Source organism: Musa acuminata, chromosome BXJ1-4 (genome assembly GCF_036884655.1).
Source record: "Musa acuminata AAA Group cultivar baxijiao chromosome BXJ1-4, Cavendish_Baxijiao_AAA, whole genome shotgun sequence".
Classification (NCBI taxonomy): Eukaryota; Viridiplantae; Streptophyta; class Magnoliopsida; order Zingiberales; family Musaceae; genus Musa; species Musa acuminata.
In genome coordinates, this window is record NC_088330.1 from 398,880 (window position 1) to 420,720 (window position 21,841).

General features: G+C 37.3%; 1 protein-coding gene across 6 annotated transcripts in view; it reads left to right on the forward strand.

Annotated features, from left to right (window-relative positions):
* The window catches only part of LOC135583089 (probable LRR receptor-like serine/threonine-protein kinase At1g06840), a 39,988-nt gene that overhangs the window by 7,223 nt on the left and 10,924 nt on the right, over positions 1-21,841 (forward strand). For all 6 annotated transcript variants that reach the window (XM_065153999.1, XM_065153974.1, XM_065153982.1 and 3 more), the window contains 10 exons: positions 2,608-2,682; positions 4,311-4,379; positions 6,901-6,966; positions 7,138-7,209; positions 7,402-7,488; positions 7,575-7,643; positions 14,272-14,765; positions 16,437-16,592; positions 19,401-19,684; positions 20,632-20,683. In XM_065153999.1, the coding sequence (XP_065010071.1) occupies positions 2,608-2,682; positions 4,311-4,379; positions 6,901-6,966; positions 7,138-7,209; positions 7,402-7,488; positions 7,575-7,643; positions 14,272-14,765; positions 16,437-16,592; positions 19,401-19,684; positions 20,632-20,683 (1,424 nt within the window). The remainder of the gene's footprint in view (positions 1-2,607; positions 2,683-4,310; positions 4,380-6,900; positions 6,967-7,137; positions 7,210-7,401; positions 7,489-7,574; positions 7,644-14,271; positions 14,766-16,436; positions 16,593-19,400; positions 19,685-20,631; positions 20,684-21,841) is intronic.

The window sequence follows — 21,841 nt, forward strand, 5'->3', positions numbered from 1 at the left end:
AAATCATGTGTTTGATGGATAGAAAATCTGACATCAAATTCAGTATCCTTACATTAAAAGTAGTCAAATATACGGACGCAGAAGCTATATATATGTATGTATATACATACATACATACATACATACATATATATATATATACATACATACATACATACACACACACACACACACACACACACACACACACACACACACACACACACACACACACACACACATATATATATATATATATATATATATATATATACATACATACATACATACAACCGTACATACATATACACATGGTCTATCGTACCGAGCTGTACCGCCCGGTATGGGTGGTATGTACCGGTCTGATAGGTTGTCGGTACGCGGACCGACTGTTACCGGTCCGAGAGTACTGTAGCACTATAGCACTGTAGTGCTATAGTACTCGGTACACCCAGGTGTACCGCTCGGTATACCGTACCGTACCGGTATCGAGCCCAGGTCGAAATACTGGTACGGTACGGTATTGCGAACCTGCATATACATACATATATACATATACTTATACATATATATATATATATATATATATATATATATATATATATACATATATACATATATACATACATACACATATAAATAAATAAATATATATATATATATATATACATACTTATATATGTAAATTTGGTTGAATGAGAACTACAGATTAAATAATATTCCTCAAATTGCAAAGTTGAAAAAAGTTAGCTCATGATATCCTAATGAAATATGATCACAATCATATTTGAAAGTTTGGTAATGATATGCAGGCTTAAGGGAAGTATGTGAGTACCACATGGGCATGTATTTAGTCCCTTATGAGATGTCTTGAATGGCACAGTCTGTTTGGGTCACTGTCAGTATGTGTTGATTGTCATGAGTCTCATGACAATCTTTGCTTGGCTACTTATAGGGATAAGGAACACAAAGTTAAACATTTGATTATCCCTTTTGAGTGAGGAACTTTTTAAATGATATTGAAGTCAATCACAACCCACAATGATATGAATGCCAGTGGGTTAGTAATAGGTCAATTGTGATGTTTGATGGTGCTGTCATGAGGCAATCATGGTGATTTAATTGGCAAGGATGCCATTGTTTGAAAGGGGTATCAGTCTCACCTTATATACACAACATAGCAAATGGATATAGCATCAAGAAACTCCAAATGAATTTCTAGTTTACCTTTGTGGTCAGTTTTCCTTGATTGAGACAACTTTCTAGAATAATAAATGACAATGAATTGCTTTACCATGGCATGGCAGGCAGTGAGTGCCTGGCATGGCATGTGATGCAACACGGATGCTACGTTATGCCATGCCTGAATATTACATGCCACATCTTTGTGTGGGCATTAGCATAGGCTCATCCCTTGGGCGTTTTCCAGCCTGAAAGATACATGCCAGTTAACATATTTCTGTATTCTCAGCATGATAACCATTGGAAGATAATTTGACCTTTTTCTGAGCTACTAAGATTTATGAATCATTGTTAGTTCTGTAATTCTGCTTCGGTAAAGATGCAACTTGACTAGTTGTTAGGGTTGCTCTATTGCTAGCCAGTCATCATGTTCAAATTAAGAAACAAAAGCAGAAGCCTCATCCACTATGCTCTTTTCAGCTTTTGCTTTTTGCCAATCTAAAGATAGGAAAGTGCTGTCTTTTTTAGTTCAGCAACTTCCTATGGAGTACCTATATATTGATTAGCTAGTCACTATCCCACACAACATATGGACTGGTTTAGGAATAATGAAGAAAAAATCATGTAGAATTTGTACAGTTTTTCTCTCTAATTAAAATTTTTAATTAGTATCTTAAATTAATTATCCTCCCTATTTAATGTTCAGGAATTAAGTTCTTCTTGATTAAACTCTCTTCCTGATTAATGTTTCCCTCCCTCGTTAATGATACTAACTAATATCCTATATTAATCCTTCTCCTTAATTATTACTCAGGGATCCCTATATAATGTTAATTAGTAATCCTAATTAATATACAAGTTCATCTAATTAATTTTCGAACATAAAGTTTTTATATGCATATTACAGGAGTTTTGCTTTCACACAAACAAAAAGAAATAGACTCAGCATTACAGGAATCATACAGTGTAGAGTTCAAATCCTACCTTGTGACTTCCTTTGCAAGCCTTATCTACATTAGTGAATAATGTCTATATGTATGTCTACTAGCTAAGGCCTAGCACTCATATTTCATTGTAAGGATGAAATTAAGCACTACAAATAGGGAAAAACAGCAGGTTAGAAAGAGGATTGGGAAAGCAGGGTCACAGGAACAAATGACAAAATCTTCTTAGAGGTAAATCTTCCAGAAAGAAAACCTTCATAGTATAGAGGAGTTTATAGCTTTTGTAGTTGATGAGTGTTTGCCACGAGGCTGTTGGAAGGATCATTGCTGCTGTCACATGGTAAAACTCATTCCTCACCAGTGCTTCACACAACATAACAAAAGGCACATGCATGCTCAAAGAAAATTGTTCCAAGAGTTGTCTTGATAGGATTTACATTTTTGAGCAAAAAAATATCCTTTTTCGACTCAACTGATGTAATTATTTTGTCTCTGTTTGCAGTCAGCTTGATAATAACAATTTCAGTGGCAGTTCCATTCCAGCTTCTTTCAGCAACATGACAATGCTTGTAAAATTGTAAGGCCTTAATTTTCTGCCTTGAATTTAAATTTTGATTTCATATTACCAAATGAAATGGGAAGCTGTAACATGTAGTCTAGTTCCTCTGAATGATTATCTGTTGCCGACATATCTGGAATTGGTGAAAGCTAAACCCTGAAAACCACTAAGATTGACCAAGTGTCCAGCCAGCAAGCTGAAGTAGCTTGCATCTCAAGGAATGGCTCTATTTCCTTAAGCTAAGCAGCCTTTGCACGTTCGACTGGACCTGATTTTGAGCTGCTGTCCTGCACTTTCATTGGACAACCAGAGAACCACTTTGAAAAGATATTTGGTAACTTGGTTTCTCTACTACCAAATAAGCCAGCCATAGACAGAAATAGTAGATCCGTTCTGTCTTCCACATCTTGATCCTTTTAGTTCACCAAATTCAAAGTAGTTTGATGTTACCTGTTGATCCCTAATGTGAACTTTTTCTTCAAATAATTTCTAATTGTTTATGGCAATGACATTCCCTTATGAATTGGAATATCTTTTTGTGTAGCCATAAAGGGAACCATGCAGGTATTTTATGAGGTGGTCTGTTGGCATTTGGATGACAAAATGTTGAATTATGAAAATTATTCTCCAACTATGGCCAGTACTAATGCACCAACTGTGGCGAGTACTAATGATCCAGTAAGTCTTCAGGCGAATGGTGAAACAATTTGTAAGAGTTGCAATAAAAAAAAAGAAGAAAATGACTAGAGTCAAAGCAGTAAAGGAGGGAGGAGAGAGCATGGAAAAGGCAAATAGTGGAAGTATATGTGGTTGTAGGGCGTAGTAGGGAGAAAAGTATCCAACAAATAGATTTCTTTTTTAACAAGTATTACATACTGACCCTAGATAAATTAATACATGTAGTAATTGCATGACAGTGAACAGTCAAATTACTGAAACGTTAGTGAGCAGAAACATTGCTAATGAATCTAACAGACTGTTTCTTAATGACAAAATGAACACTGGGTTTGAGTGTATATCATCCCATATATTCCTCTTTTTGTAGCATACTCGTGCTAACATGAAGTTCAAAAAATGCATGTATTTAACTAAAAGAAACTTTGTCTAACAAGCAATGAAAACTATCCATATATAAAATATCACCTGCAATATCTTATAAGCAAGAATAACTGATTAAAAACTAATTACCTTGCTGTTATTGCTATCCATAAAAAATATATATATTCAGAATTAAACGATGTTTTTAAAATTCTAATAGTTTCTGTTTAGCTACACAATCATCTAAGCAGTTCGAGAATTTAAGTGAATTGTTTTATTGACCTTGCTTATATGTCATCTCTCTTCACTAATTCATATTATCTTCTCAATTTGGAAGTACATTTCCTGGTACGTTAAAATGAGATGTGTTCTTAGTTGTGTTGGAGGTACATTCCGTGGAATCTTAAAATGATTTGTTCTTGGTTATGTTCTGTTTCATATGTTTATGGATTGGAGATGAAAAGAAATTGGCCATATCTCTAGACTTGTCTGTTTAATTGTCATATTTATTCCTTTAACAACTTGTTGTGTACTGTTCAGCTTCATAGATGGATGTGATTAGTCTTCAAAACGTTGACAATAAGATATTGTATTTTAAATTTTTCCAGGAGTCTCAGAAACTGCAGCTTGCAAGGAGCTATTCCAGATTTGAGTCAGATACCTCGACTGGGCTATTTGTAAGTCTGCAAATTCTCATCAGAGTGACCAAGAATAAGCTCATATTATAATGAAACTTTCTAGTTAATAAGTTCCTTTACTTGATAGTTGATAGTTGATACTATCAACTTGATAGCCTGTCACTGGAAGCCCGACACTTGTTATGCTCTCTAACCCCTTGACTCTGTCATCTTAAATTCTGATATCATATTATTATGTATCAAACTTTTCACAAAGGTATCATTGCTGAACAACAGATATCATAGAAGTCTAGCATGTGATGTTTTTCCATACACTCTCTTTTCTTGCTGTGTCTTTATCCACATTCGGACTTATTCTGCTTGCACATGCATGAACTATGCACATGGAAGTGGAACCATATTATTTTCTTTATATTTGCTGTCTCAATCTTGTATTCTAATTTTGTCCAACCCAAACATAATCCAATATTGCAATTTCTCCAAAATTAGTTAAGTCAGTAATAAGTTAACCATTGGTGTGGCCCGTAGGCTCGCAAGGAATTGTCTGCTTTGGACGGTGGGCATACCCATATGGTTTTGTCCTTTCGGAGCAAAACCTATCACTTATAATGAAACTTTCAAGTTAATAAGTTCCTTTATTTGATAGTTGATACCAAGGTATGTAATTTCGAATAATACCGTTCGGTACGGGCGGTACGTACCAGTCCGTCAGCTTACCGGTACATGGACCGCCCGTTATCGAGCGAAACAAAAAAAAATATTTTATAACAGGCGACGTCGCGTCGTCGAGGCGTTGCGACATCGCTTTTTTCGGCGATGTCGCCTTATATATATATATATATATAAACGAGGCGACGTCGCCCCGCGTGGGTGGGAGAAGGAAAAGGTGACGTCACCGAGGCTTTGCGACGTCGCCTTTATAATATATATATATATATATATATATATATATATATATATATATATATATATATATATATATATATATATATATATCGAGCAGTATACCACTCGGTATACAGTTTCGTACCGTACCGAGCGAACGTCGAAACTCCGGTACAGTACGAAATTGCAGTGATTTAAAAAGCGCTAGGCGCCAAGGTCCAAAAACGCCCGAGGTGCTAGGCGCTCGCCCGAGCGAAGCGAGGCGCTAAAATATAAAAATATATAATAAAATTAATAAATATAATTATTTAAAATTTTAAATAAAAATATGCTATTAAATTAAAAAAAATCTAAGATACAAAATCACAAAATTAATAACATTAAAATCAAAATAATATATTATTAATCTATTAATGAATATTAATCATTTCAAAATTCAAATAAACTTAATATTAAGATTTAAGAGTATACTGAGCAGTCTGAGCTTGACGGAGAAAGGAAGCAGCGTCGGCAGCGGCAAGCGACGAGGGGAAAAGGAAAGGGAGCGGGAGGCGCGAGTAACGGGAGGGCTCGCGGGAGTCGCGAGCAGAGGGAGGGCTCACGGCAACTGGGAGGGCTCGCGGGAGGCGCAAGCAGCGGGAGTCGCGAGCAGAGGGAAGGCTCGCGGGAGGGCTCGAGGGAGGCGCGAGCAGCGGGAAGGCTCGCTGGAGGGCTCGCAGGAGACGCGAGCAGCGAGAGGGCTCGCGGGAGGCGCGAGCAGCGAGAGGGTTTGCGAGAGGCGCGAGCAGCGGGAAGGCTCGCGGGAGGCGCGAGCAGCGTCAGCGGGAGCAGCGGTAGCGAGCAACGAGATCGCTATCGCGATCGAGAGCGGCAGCGGCAGCAGGTTAGTGTTGGGTTAGGGTTAGGGTTGGGGTTATATCGGTTTAGTTGGTTCGATTGAACCAACTAACAACCGAACCAGGACCGAACCAGACCTAAAATTCTGGTTCGGTCGCCTTGGTTTACCCAGGCGCTCGCCCGAAGCGCCCAGCGCCTGGGCTCGGGCGAGCGCCCAGGCGGCGCCTGGGCTCGGGCGAGCGCCCAGGCGGCGCCTGTTTGAAGCGCGTCGCCTGGGACATTAGCGAGGCGCTCGGGCCTCGCCTCGCCTCGCCCGAGCGCCTAGGCGAGCGCTCGAGCGCCTTTTGCAATCACTGCGAAATTGCATACCTTGGTTGATACTATCAACTTGATAGCCTGTCACTGGAAGCCTGATGCTTGTTATGCTCTCTAACCCCTTGACTCTATCATCTTAAATTTTGTTATCATATTATTATGTATCAAACTTTTCACAAAGGTATCCTTGCTGGACAACAGATATCTTAGAAGTCTAGCATGTGATGTTTTTCCATACACTCTTTTCTTGCTGTATCTTTATCCACATTCGGACTTATTCTGTTTGCACGTGCATGAACTATGCACATGGAAGTGGAACCATATTATTTTCTTTATATTTGCTCTCAATCTCGTATTCCAATTTTGTCTAGCCAAGTCTGAGGGTAAGAGTGACCTGGTAGACTTATGAGTCCTTTGTTCACCTACTCTTCAACCAATGTAGGATTAAATGTCCTTATCAGTTGGTATGCTATTTTTTTTTTTACTTTTTTCTAAGGAATTATTCATCGCATTCATATTTCAGGGATCTCAGTTGGAACCAGTTGAAGGGGCCATTACCATCTAAACTTTCGATTGATATAACTACCATGTATGTCATATTTCTCTACTCTAGCATGTAATTTTTTCGACTGTTCTTGTATATGCACTCCTGTTTTCATTTCTCATATTGGCATTATTTGCATGCTTTATGTGTATGAATTAAAATTTCCTATAACATTGATGAGTTCTTGTGGTCCCTTACTTTCTAAAATTTTGGCAGTGTTCTATCACATAACTACCTTAATGGAACTATACCTTTAACCTTTTCTGGACTGCCTAAACTCCAAAAATTGTAAGTAAAATTTATCTTGCATTTTATCTGAATTATTATTATTTTTGTATTTCTCATTCTTTTGAAGAAATCTACAACCTTGTATGGTAAAACTCTGCCATGAACGTAACTCCATTACTTGGATGGTTCATGTGTATCATTATATTTATATACCATATTCTGTTACTTGCTGTCATCTCTTTTAATTTGCAGGTCCCTTGCAAACAATCTACTTACTGGCTCTGTTCCGTCCTCTATTTGGCAGAATATGACTTTTAACACAAATGACACTCTTCTCTTGTATGACCTTATGGAAAGAAAATATAGTTATTTTTTTCTTATTGTTTTTATGAATTACTATCTGACATATTCTGTATGCTGTGTAGGGACTTCCAGAACAATTCTCTCACTGATATATCAGATGATTACAGTCCTCCTGCAAATGTCACAATCTTGTATGTTGATTTTTAAGCATTATTTTGTGCTATTGACTTAATATTTAAGATCTTCAGATTGTCATGATTTACATGTATGTAGATGTGCTTCATAATTCGTATCATGCTTCCTATTAATTTTCTCTTCTTTGTCTCCATCTACATAAAGTTTTTTTGTTTTTCCTTTTTGAAGGGAAGTTTCTCTCCCTTTGTTTTATTTTACCTGTCCGCTGCAAATGTTATGATTATAAGGTTCCTATCTAGTGTCGTTCTAATTCAGATTTTATATGATGTATTGATCTATGGCATGTGAATGTACTCAATATCATCCTAGATCCCTCCTAATCCAGATTTTTTATGATGTATTTACCAAGGATTAAAATTTTGTACCGTACTGGTATATCAAGATTTACTCGGTATGGTATGGTACAGGAGTACCGAGCGGTATGCCAGGACGTACCGAATGGTACATCTAATATATATATATATATAATATTAAAAAAAATCTAAAAAGGTGGCGTATGCTGTCTTGGCGACGTCACCTCCTCTTCTCGTCGCCTTAGACGAGGAGAAGAACACAGTCTCCTTCATCTCCTCATGTACGGTGTTCGGCGAAGAAGGCAACGAAGATGTCAAAGGTCGTAGACGTTTTCTGCCTTCGGCGAAGAAGAAGCCACAAAATCGCAAACGAGGCAATGAAGGAGACTGCCTCTTCTGTTGCTCTAGCCATCGCCTGGCCGTTACCTCCTAGATCGGGATCATTGAGGGAGGGCAGTGCCACATCGGGAAACGTCGTGGTTCTCCCGATTCTCCCTCTTCTTCAAATGCTCTTTCTTTCTTCCTTTTTCCTTCTCCCTCGACGCTTGTTCTTCCCTCACCGTAGCCAGGCTGATACCGCTTGGTAGTGGGTGGTCACGGTCGAAATTGACTGTTACCGACTTGTTTTGGGGCAATATCAAGTGTTCCGCTCAATGGCGGGTGGTCCTCTTGCCGGTTTGCTGGCGGACCGATACGTACTGTTCGGTACAAGCGGTATCATTCGAAATTTAGAACCTTGGTATTGACTATTGATTTATGTGCACATGGCTTTACTTCGTATTGTTCATGATTCAAAATCTCCCCCCAGGTGGATTTTATCAGGTGCCATTTACTGGTTCACTAGCACATGGATCAAGAATTTTCACCTGGTCCGGTCCAGTCTGCAAGTTACCATATGGTTACCCACAAAATTTGGGTAATAAGCCCACTCTCATTTCAATGTTTTTGCTGTTGCTGTCTTAATAGTTTCTAATATCATATTTTTCTCTCTCTTGCTTTGTCTTGATTAGTTGATTCCCTATTTACGTTGTGTTGCTTGGTACCTCTCCTACTCCTCTTCTTACTACTACTACTACTACTCTGCTCCTCCGCCTCTGCCTCGTCCTCGTCCTCCTTCTCCACTACCTCCTCCTCTTCCTTCTGCCACGCACCTTCTCCTCCTCTTGCCTCTTTTTGGTGATGGTATGTTCGCATACTGTGTTTTGGGATGTCGCTGTATCAAACCCATTCTGGTCTGGACGGTGACCATTATCGGTCCAGTATCAAGATCTGCGTGTCTCCTTTCTCTCCCTCTGCTCTAAGATGCTTTCTCTTATTCTTGTCTTGCTCATGAGCTTAGTTTTGTAATGATTGTTATACTGATATGATGGTTGGCAAAAGCTTGTATGTAAATTTTAGATGATAGCACCATGATACAAATATATTAGCATAAACTGTAGTATCACCTAGTTGTGCTATCCTTGTTGAGCAGTCCCAACACCTTGTCTATTCTGTCATCACCAATAGTTGTGCAGGTTAGATGCTGTATTGAGTGTGCCAATTTACATCAACATATATCAAGTATTATTCATTTGTACCAGTTCCATGAGACAAGTGTGAAAGTTTATGGTTAACTTCTAAGTTGTGTATTTGGAGATCTTTTGTGCCAAAAAGTTGAACACGCTAGGCAGATTGAGGTACTGATACCTGTTGGAGTTTAGGGCCTTCAGGCATTGAGAGTGAGGTATGCCTTATCAAAGCAACATATTCCTCCACATACACGAAAATGGAACAATAGCAAGGAAGAATTAGGCATGCCTTGACAAAGAGACGTATCCTCCACATATGCATGAATGAAACAATAGCACACATCAGCAGAATATTAGTAGGAAGAAAAAGAAAAAGAGCATTAACTGCAACAGCAAGAGAGTAGAAGGAAGAAGAAGTGGAGCATCTACACTGGTTTCAAAAGAACAATGGCAAGGGCAGCAGTAAGGGAAGCAGAGGTAGTGGTTTCTGGAAAGAAGTGAAGCATAGGGGTTTAGCAGCATAAAATAAAGTGCCAAATGATAACACAAAAAATAGAAGGAAGAAGCATCATAGCAAAAGAACAACAGAAAAATAAAGCTAAATAAAGAGGGATGATTGTAGCAGTTTGATTTCCATTTCTATCTAAACAAATTAAAATGTCCAATCTTAGTCTTTGTTATCTTCTTGAACAACAAATCTTCTCAATTAAAAAATAAAAAAGATCTTAGAAATTAAATAAATACAAGATCATTGATAAATAGAAAGATCGAGGAGTAATTTTTATTAGAACAAAGAAGCGGGCCATTTATCTCATAGGAATTGTAAAATGTCCAGTTTTAGTTTCCATTATCTTCTCGAGCAACATATTCTCACAATAAAAAATGCAAAATACAAGGGGTCAATTAAATTCAAGGTTATAAATAAGTATGAAGATCAAGAAGTATTTTTTATTAGATCTAAGTGTGCCTATTAGCTCATAGGGACTATGACAGGTGTGCCCAAGTATTCAAGTCAGGCCATTCATCATATTGAGCAAAACCGGCAAGCTGATTCACTATTGAGGCTCAGTATGTGCAATGTTTCTCGTTTATTGTTTCTTTTTTGTTTCAGTAGCACACTAGCCATGCCAGCCAACACAGCTGATGGTATTCATCATTTTGGCATCCACTTAATAGGTGGTGTGATAGCACATGAATTCTTGGGTTTGCCAATGCATATTTGTGAGACCTGTAAGCCTCTTTGCACCCAGGTGCACTTTTTGACAATGCACTTACATCCATTCTGTGGATACTTTGCATCTTTGCCTTCATTTGACTTTGCTATAAACTTAATATGAAAAAAAGAAAAGAAAAAAATGGAATCATATTCTTCTTATTATTTTTGTCTAGTCTTTCTTTGGCCTTTGTTTCACTCTCCTAGAACTTTTTGTGCTCATTTTTCAGAAAGTTCTGTGTACTAGATGTGATGATGTTCACTTCATGGCACAAGGGCATTCAAGCAGGCGCGAAGTGCATGGATTTGGTTATGCTAAATCTATGCTTAACTAGGAACAGAAATAGCAAAGAAAGCAAAGAAAGGGAAAGTAAAGCTACTTGGATTCTGTGGTATTTCAAGGTTTTAACTGCTCTCTATTGGTCATTCTTAAAAGAATCTGAAACATTAAATGAAAAAACAGATATTCCAGGCTTGCTTAACATGCACCTTTGTCATATTTTAGCAAGTCCGAATGTAATGCTAAACTGAAAAATCAGCAGGGTAGTGGATTAAGTTGTGGGGTAGGCCATTAGCATTAAATGGCAGTAGTTGCACTGTTTTAGGCTTTCATTTACCACTGTTATATGTTACCCTATATATGGTTAATCTGAAAGGAAGGGGAGCTATGTGAAATGGTATGCCAATAAATGTTGCAGTACCATGAAGGGGGAGAGGAGGAGAAGTTGAAGAAGAAGAGTAGTAGTAGTAGTAGGAGGGAAGGACAAGGAGGAAGAGGAAGTGGAGTAATAGGGAGAGGAGCACTAGGGTTGGCAGGGAGCTGGTGGGGTCAGGAGGCAGGTGGGCATCATGAGGGGTCACAAGGGAGGCAGGTGAGAGGCTGAACCGAACTGGAGCACCTGAAAAGGGCTGGTCTATGTGGCAGTTTGCTGTTCAAACAATATACACTGCCCAGTATGGACAGGTCCAGGTGGTATTTAGAACCATGCTTTTAAGAATAATCTTGTGTTTCCCTGTAGGTTGAAGGTTTCCCTTTAAACAAACCTATTCTTGGTCCACTTTAGCTCAGCTAAACTAAAATCAATAGGGTAGTGGATTAAGTTGTGGAGGAGGTGGCATTTGCACTGTTATAGGAGTTGATTTACTCCTCTGTATTGCTACTCTTTATGGTTAATTAGAAAAGGGGAGCCATACAAAGAATTCCTTCCAAGCACAATCTGTTTTGTCTCCCTGGAGGTTAAAGGTTTCTCTCAAAATTAAACCTAAACTCATTATGGTTAATTTGATCCTCTGTCATGGCCCTCTCTAAATGTGCTACAAATAAGGAGCTATTAGTATTGCCAAATTGTGCAGAGCATACTTAATCAGCCCAGATCATACACATTACGGTCTGAGCTCTGATTTTTGACTAGTGAGATGCTGTTACAGCAGTTTGAAAGCTAGTAAATCTTTGAAATATTACAACTACAGTCGTTTGTCCCTTAAATGAATATTACCAAATTTTGTTCTTGGATCTCATCTGTAACCTACATAATGAGTTAAATCCATAGTGGCATGATTCTTGCATAAACTTTATCGCATTTGCTCTAGAATCTGCACAATTTAGAAGCTTTATAGGAATATTCATATTTATCAAGATTTATATATTGATTGGATAAATATGTATCAACTGGTATTCACCGGTCTGACCCAATATTAGTGTCAAAATATTCATCTCAATATTGGTTTGACACAGGTCATTTGATATTTAATTTTATTCAATGGTATTGAGTAGTACAGGTTGGTGTGCTGCCTGGTAATATCAATACCATAATGATTTGATAGGACACCAAATTGGATCAGAATGATCTTTAAATCCTTAATATACAATATAAACATTTATAAACTCCTAATATTTGGATTTATTATTCAATTTATCCAGAAGTGTATTCTTTAAATTAATATACATGGCTCCATTTACAGTATTAAGTTCAAAAACCTTTCTATTTTACATAAAAAAGTTTGTTGAATGCAAAAAAAAAAAAAAAAACAAAAGGATGAACCGAGACAAAGATTGCGTACTCTTTTAGGATTCATTTCTGCAAACATAATACAACAAATATGTACCTGATGAAATCTAGATTTTAAAAATTAGTGACACACAGACACGGGAAGATTTTGGCAAATAATGGCTCTGCACAATATTGATGACATTTTTTATCAAATATCATCCTAGACATAATGTAAATTACTCCCAGTGGCATGGCAAGCGTTGGCATTAAACTTCCTTTTTCACTCAAAGACAAAGTGATTTCTCGGCTGAAAGATGCACATTATACACTTACATATGCACATATAATTAAGTACTTACTCAAATCCATCTTATTACTTACTCAAATCCAAACACATACCTGAATCCATGTTTGCAACCACTCTTGGCTATTTAGGTTGAATCAGTCATTTTTATGAGCTTCATATCTTCATTTCTAACATCTTTAGTGGTTTCAAATTTATGAGTGCTTGGTTCTGGTTCTAATGTTCCCTGTAGGTAAGAACCTAAGAAAATTTCAATTTGAAATTTCCTACTTAGAATGCCATGATGCCAATGGTTTCTGATTGCTTACATCTCAAAGTGGGATGTTAATCATGTCATCATGATTGTGCAAGTCTTTGAAACTCATATGTTCCTAGGTCAAGTCTCATGTAATAGCTGTCTTTAATTTTGCCTCTTTTCCAAAAGGCTGACTGTAGTTGCCTGCAAGCCAGCAAGTACCTGAAGCATATGATCCAAGTTTTTTTCAAGCAATATGGGGACATTATATGGCAAAATTCTGATTGAGAAGTGTTTTGGAAGATTTGACCAAAAATTTCTGATTGGTTGTCAACCCTCTTGCTGGATCGACAAGCAAGATTTATAATGTCAATTGGGTCAAACTCGTTATGGCTTGCACCAATTTGGAGTCACTGATGCTGCAATTTCAAGCTTAGTGGTAGATCTGTGAGTCCCATACTATGCTGTTTTGCTGTGAGGCATTATAGTCACCAAGGTTGGTAATGGAAACCCCTTTCTATGCCAATCTTACCTTGACACTGCAGTTAATTGTTAACCTTCATATACAACGGCAACTGTAGTCTATTTTACCTCAATAATAATTTAATGAACTAAAAAAATTGAAATATTAACTTTACACAATAAAACCGTCAGAATTTTGTGAAATATATCCCCGGGGTGGACTATTCTTTTTCTTTGTCCATAAGATAATAACTTTAAGGATGCTGGAAAAAAGGAAATGTCAAGTTTTTGAATTCCTATAATCTTATTCTTTTGCTTACATGACATGAAATGTAGCCAAGACTTTTAATAAAATGATTTTTCTATATTTATGATTTATAAAGCATTTCATGTGGATATATTCACCTTTGATACTTTTTAACTTCTCTTTTGATGTTTTATAATCGTATATGACTCTTACTCCTAGGATAAAGAAGATTACCATAACTATTGTTTCAAAGCTTTTTGGTTGAAGTAGCTTTTATTATGTAAATAGACTTTGACATCCATCTTTGCAGTTTCTGACTCAAAATCATTTTGCCTAAAGAGCACATTTTGTTTGTTCACAATCATGTGCAGGCTATATGGAAATCCTGTCTGTGACAGTGAAAACCAACTCGATATAGTCCATTTTTGTCAGTTGAAGACTATAAGCGAAGCATCTAGAAATTCAACAAAGTCTAAAATCATGTGTAGGCGATGCCCAGTGGATAAAGATTATGAGCACAATCCATTATCTCCTATGCAATGTTTGTGCACTGTACCACTTGGAGTTGGATTTCGGTTGAAAAGCCCAGGAATATCAGACTTTCGTTCATATATTAATGATTTTGAGATCAACCTGACTTCACTCCTCCACCTGTTTGTCTATCAATTGTATATTGACTCCTTTATATGGGAAAGTGGACCGAGGCTGAACATGCAGTTAAAGTTATTTCCTAGTAATGTCAGTGTTTTTAATGTAAGTGAAATCTTGAGACTCAGAGGCATGCTAGCTGGATGGGAGATTACACTTTCAGATGTTTTTGGACCATATGAGCTCCTTAACTTCACATTGGGATCTTATGCAAGTGGTGAGTCCTCTTAAACCATCTTAATGTATTGCTGTACTTAACATTAGCAACTTTTAAAACATTGTTTGGCAGCCTAGATAGCCAAAAAAATTGGAAAAATGAAGAAATTTTATGTGAATGCACATCTCTTGTGAATATGGGACTCTAGCAACTCAACTATTGTAAAAACTAATGCGGAGCAACAACTCATAAGAGATGTCTTCAAACATAGTTGTATCCAAGGTTTGCCTTCTCGTACGGACTAGGCATATTGGTCCCTGGTCGAATTTATACGTATCGGTGTACCAACACATGATACGTATCGGTCAATACTAGTGTACCAATACATGATACAATCCACCTAAGACTAGAAAAGGAAGTGGAAGAAGAAGAGGAAGGAACATATGATTGTGTACGAAGAGGAGGAAGAGGAAGGAGGAAGAGGAAGGAAGAAGAGGAGAAAAGGAGGTGTACCTGAAATCGATGGCGGGTGACAGACGGCGGGTACAAGCACGAGGAAGAATGCTTGCAAGTGTGAGCCTTAAACCCGTGGAATATTTTTTTTCTTTTTTTTACTGGTCGGACTGGACAGCCTGAAATGGGGGCAACCTCTGAACACCCGTTTCGTACCGAGCTGGGCGAAACTTCAGTCCACAGTTGTATATGTTTATATATGGGATAAAATGCTCAGGAGAGAAACTTTTTTGTCATAGTTGGTGCTGGTTGCATATGAAACAAGAAAAAAAAATCATATATTCTCCACTCCAAGAAAGACTTGTTATTAGGTTTATTAACTAAAGTGAGTGATCTGATGATCTATACCTGTCCAATGCCACCATCAGAGTCATTCCTCTTACAGCCATTACCGAAAGTATCACTTATCCTGTGACTTGTGAACTAATGTGATCCACTCTTTGTGCTTTTGCCTTCCCTTCAGTTTGCTTCCACTACTGCAAAGGACTGTGTTTCTCAATAAATCTATCTCAGAAACCAAAATAATTGCAGATGTTATTGGCAGTGGCATTTGGAACAATTTCACTGTAACTCTTATTGCCTCTAGCAACTACTACCTCCTTTATGAGTATGGTTACTGCATTTTAACAATGAAATTGTGCTCTCTATTGCAAGTTCCAATCTCTAAAGCTTTTCCTTTCGAACTTTTGGTCACCCTATTTAGTCCAACAAAAGACAGTGACTTAAATTATCCCCTTTATTTACACAGTTGAGAATCCTTTTCTGATATATACTCAACTGCAACTACGGTAATGAAATAGCATAAATTTATGAAGGTTTTTAAATTAATAAAACCTAAAGAAGAGTTTGTGGTTATCAGTCATAAATTTGGTTTAAAAAAATTTCTCTCAAAAAACCATGAGGATATAATCATAATGTTTTAAGAACTTGATTCATTCTGTGCACCAAGAAATTTTGGATACCAGACCTATGCCAGTCGATGGCTAGATCGATATGTATCCAGTTCATGTTGACGTATTGGTGCATGGTGTGCCAGCATGTACTGTGGCACCATTCTAGTGGGGGAGAAGGGGATCGGGGCGGAGGAGGTAGGGGGAGGGAAGAAGGAAGAGGAAGGAGAAATAAGAAAGAATGAGAAATAAAGAAAAAGGAATTCTAGGAACCTTGATTCACATAATTATTAGGTCATTAATGATTTTATTCTTAAAACTGTTGCAGATATCCCAGATACTTCAGAGTCAGGGTTAAGCAAAAATGCTTTGGTAGGCATCTTGGTGGGTGCTGTTGCTGGTGCCATTGCTGTATCTGTAGCTGTTACAGTACTTATCATGAGAAGATATCGTGGTTATGGAGCCATTTCAAGAAAACGATCATGTAAGTGTAATTAACTCTGAAAAGAGCCCCTGGTGATCATTATTAAGTTACCAAGGTTTCTGCAGCTTTTGGTGTGGGAGATTGTTATCTATTTTAACTGTTGTTATAAAAAAAAAATCCCAAATAAATGGTGCCTAAAACACTCCTTTTGCCTATTCATTACTCCCTTGGTTTGGTTTGAACTATTTGCCTATGCTGAATGTCTTCGTTTTTTGTGAATTGGACTTGTTTCACTGTATTGCTTCATAGTTGTCAATTTAGTCTTTGTTATATTCCATTTTATTCTAGGAATATACTTCAGAGTTCAGAGCATACTTGCTCCATGAAGATGCTTGCACAGAATTTAGGATGCCACTTTTGTGAAAATTACTATATGCACATTCCTTTGATGAAAGCCCATTTAGTGAATCCCTTCTCATCATATCTTTTGTTGGTCACCATAATCTGATGTGGATATTTGTTTGCTCTGTAATCTTTGTTTGTGAATGGTTCTGTACTTATGAATGGTATATGATAAAATCTTCTGACATTTTATAGTACTCGGCTTCCTTGTCATTGGTTGATCTAGTTTAGAAGGAAAGTTAATCTCCAACATAGGTTCCATATGTGCTTTTTCGACATCTTAGAAATCTTGTACATAAGCCTTCTTGCTACACACTCTTACACTATGTCATGTAGAGCCCCAGTTCCAAACATTTATTTTTACTTTATGCCTCTAATTATAATAAAGTGTATATTCCAGAGTCCAGAATATAACTTAGCTTTTAGTTAATTTAGTAATTTTCTTTTGTAATATGCATATGACATGTGATACTTGCAAACTTCATGTCTTCAAAACTTAAATTCTGAAAATTCTGATACTTGTTGGAGAAACTACACTATAATTTCTTTTCTATACATAAGATTTAAGGTTATTTAGGGAGGACGTTTTGATCCTTCCAAGTCGCTGATCTTAGCCTTATGAACCATCTGAGAAAAGGAAGGCTGGTGAAACTCCACTATTATCTAAGGAAATGCCAAACAAGAAAAAAGAATGAAGGCTAGGAATGACAACAAGCATAATATAATAAATGAAAATCTTAAGAATGGAGAAAAAGGAAAATTCAAGGTGTTAAGCAACAGTGTGATTATCCATGTCACCTTAATCAAATTAAACATCTAGTCTTTATGATGTAAGAGACTGTAGTGACTCATGTATGGGCCAATTGTTAACCACCCTTTCCTGATCAATGAGATGATTTTTTTGGCTTTACTAGCCTGCTAGAAAAATCACTTGCAGGGTCTTTTATCTTATCGAGTGTTGTCTTTTTTGTTGAAACTAAAAGGTTCTGTCAAGAACTAATATCAAAGCATACTAGCACTAGTCTGCTGGGTTACCTGTATGAGGTCTTGTGCGGTGCCCAGAATGTGCTAACATGCTCTTGCCAAGTTGATTTGTTTGTGCTAAGGATCACAATCTTGGTTCAGTACCACTAATAGACCAAGTGTGAGTACCATTTGGTACTGTTGGTACCTGCCAAAACCCGTACAACTCACACAGAGAGAGAGAGAGAGAGAGAGAGAGAGAGAGAGAGCTATACACCATCATAAGAGGTGGAGGGATGCAAGCTTGGCGGCTGAGAAGGCGACACAGATGAGTCTTAAAGGAGATTTAGGTCGGTTTTATATACAAAAAAAAAAGTATGGTTTAATACTGGTACTGGTTGATAGGTTTATTAGCATAATATAGGTACATAACAAATACCTTAACATTCAGTAAATCCAGTACTGCTTATCGAATGGTAAGCCATGTCTTGAATTGGAACAGGTGAAAATGCTCAGTTCATTCCGTAACTTTTTAAGCCCTTTAGCATTTGGCTAAAAAGGTGGACCTTAATGAAACCTCATTTGTTATGCCACAAATAAATTATAGCAATTAGCAATGAATAATGATGACTGAAAAAGCAAAAGAACTTGACTTTCCTGAGAATTTATGAATTGCATGTGATGCCACATGAAGTGTAATAAAGATTCAAGAATTACTATGGCTTGTAAAGTTACATAAATCTCTGACAGACAAGGTCTTTGATTCTCATTACCTCTTAGTATTCACTTATAGGATAACTAAAGAACTCTTTGGATATGACATCTATATGGGCATGCTTGCAACTTATTAAATTAATCATAGCCTCATTCATTGCAATGGTTGTCCTTGTCTACAATCTTTTTATTAAATTGTGACAATTATTCATGTTTGACACAATCTACCATCACTGTTGGCTAAAAGATCCTGTTAGTTCTTCATCAGTGAGTTTATACGAGGGTACTGTACCAGTCCCTAGCCGGAAGTGCATATTCTTACCAATAGGTATCGGAGTACATCGATATGTATTGAAGAGGAAGAAGAAGGAGACGAGGCATTGGAGGAAGAGGACATGGTAGAGGAAGAGGAAGGAACGATGAGGAGGGAGAAGAACGAGGAGGAAGAGGAGGAGAAGAAGAGGAAGAGGTAGCACTGGCAGCAAGGAGGTAGGCAACGGATGGCGCATGAACAGAGAAGAGAGCCCTAGTTGGAGCAGTTTTAAATTTTTTTAATTAGGTCAGACCAGAACTTCCCAAACTGGAGCGGTCCGCTCCTCGGTTTGGGCTACCTGTTGGTCCGAACTGAACTCGGCCAAATTGAACTTTTTTGTGCTTGTTTGAGGATTGTGAACAATCATTTCAAGGTCAACGTGGGTTCCTAGTAGGAACATTATTGTAACTCATTTGTGAAAGTTCACCGAAATGATCCTTCCTGAGCTCTTTTTCTTTTCCCATCTGTTTTTGCAGCAATGAGAACTTCAATTAAAATCAATGATGTAAAATGCTTTACGTTTGAAGACATGGCTCGAGCCACAAGCAATTTCAGCAACTCCACGCAAGTAGGCCAAGGAGGGTATGGAAAAGTATATAGAGGAACTTTAGTTGATGGAACACCTGTAGCCATAAAAAGAGCACAAGAAGGATCCGTACAAGGTTCAAAGGAGTTCTCAACGGAGATAGAGTTATTGTCAAGGTTGCATCACCGTAATTTAGTTTCTTTAGTTGGATACTGCGATGAACAAGATGAACAGGTTTGTCCTGATTTCCACACTAATTATGCATCCTAGAAGATTTATTTAGGCCTTCAAGTCAACCCAGTTATCTACTGTTTCTTGTTAAAGTTTGACTTGACATTAATAGTTGCATGCAAGATATTAACAAAGGTCTGCACCGTCTGACGTTTGCATAATTGGGTTGATAATGCATTCTTAGTCAGGATTATAAGTATTTTCTTGGTATTCCCTATATTTAAAAATTGGCACAAATTTATGCTTAAAAAGACAGGCAACTCATGTCTTAATTTGTACTAGTTTGGTAGCCTTTCTTTAACATGCAGGTGGCTCAATTACGGTTCTCCCACTGAACATCCTATCGTTTTTCACTGAAGAACCAATTCCGCTGTGCTGGACAAAAACATAGCACATGTTGGATTGAACAGTGTAATGATTTAAATACATCCTTCTAGGAGAAAATTATATTGACATTTTTCACTAGTGATGATAATTCTTGGTAGGATTCTAGCTGCTGGCATTTTTTCATAACCAATCTACCTTGTCCCTTGCAAGAAATTAAATACTGATTGAACTCGTACATACCGATCGGTATGTACCTGCTTGATCAAGGACTGGTATCAGACAATTTAGGTTGGTGTTGGTTGGTTTTTGAGTTTTTTTTAATATTTTTCAGTGATGCCAATTGGTACAAGTAGGTATAAAATCCAGCATACCACTACTGTACTAGTCTGATTGATATTTGAAACCAGTATCAAACCAAGATAATTCAAATTTTATGGAATGTCCTCATTCTTGTACTACTGAAGTTTGACTTCTACAGTTATTCAAAACATGTAATATAACCATGGTTTTATTTAAATTAATTGGTGTTCATTCCACTGCCATTGTATTGTAGTTGGTGGCCAATCAACTGATGTTCCATATTAAGTATCCTTCTCATTGTAGCATTTCTTTCTTTCTTGTAGATGCTGGTCTATGAGTTCATGCCTAATGGCACTCTGCGTGATCACCTTTCTGGTATGCATTAACTATAATTTCTGTAATATTGCATCAAAATTTAATTACATAAGAACATCTCACACTGAACAAATTATAAAATAGAAAAGTACTCGTCTGGATTTTGGAGGTTCTGCTTTAATTTACTTTTTGTTTCACTAAGTTGGGACTGTTGACAACTGGATTCTTAATGAGACCCTCATTTATTTAATATTATCACTAACTTTAGGTTTTGCTTTCACTAATTCTAGCATAATATGTGGTTCACATTGCGACAATACTGTTCACCAAGGATTACTTTGCCAATTAGCATGTGTCAGCATGGATCAAGACATGTTATGTTAATTTACAAGTTGGCACATGCTATTTTAACTAATACCCAAGGTGCCAGCATTTGATTTTAGTCAGAGCAGTCCAGGTCAAAAGAGTTTATTTCCATGAGACATAATCTTACACATCTTGATAGAATAGTCTAAAGCTACTAACAAGAATGACAACTGAAACTTGAAGCCAACAAGCCAAAGGGAGACCATGAAGTCTTATTCCATCAAGCACTCTAGAGCAGGGAACATGATAAAAAAGAATGTCATCTATGTAATAGTGAAGAATTTTACATGCCTATGTCAAAATCGCAGCAGTGTTTATGAAGCTATATTTCTGTATAGACTTCTAGCTCTCTAGCACCACCAAGAATTAATTAGGTCTTATATAAGGAAAATCCACAATTATCTCATCAAAAGATGCACTATGTACTGTGATAACCCTATTATTGTGCAAGAAGTTATATTTCCTATATCTTGTAAGATGTCCATCTCACTCTGGAAGGAAGCTTGATATTGGAAGAGAGGTAAACGCATGTCTTAATATTATAGTCATTTCTCTTGCATTGAATGCTCATGTGTCACTTCATGCCAAGATCGCTGTTACAAATTCTTGAACCCTCGACAACAATCAAGTACAAGAAAGGGGTTGTCCACCAAATTTACCTGAAAAGGGATTGAGTTTTGCTCAAGAACTTTTTTGCTCCTTTTTGTGGCCTTTCTGATGGTACTTTTAACCTATTTAAATCCTTCACTGTTTACCACCCCTGACTTTGGAAAGAGAGGGAAGGGTAGGGGTAAGAAGGCAAGGGTGTGATTGAACATCTAATACCTTTTTTTTCTCGATCTGTGATTTTCT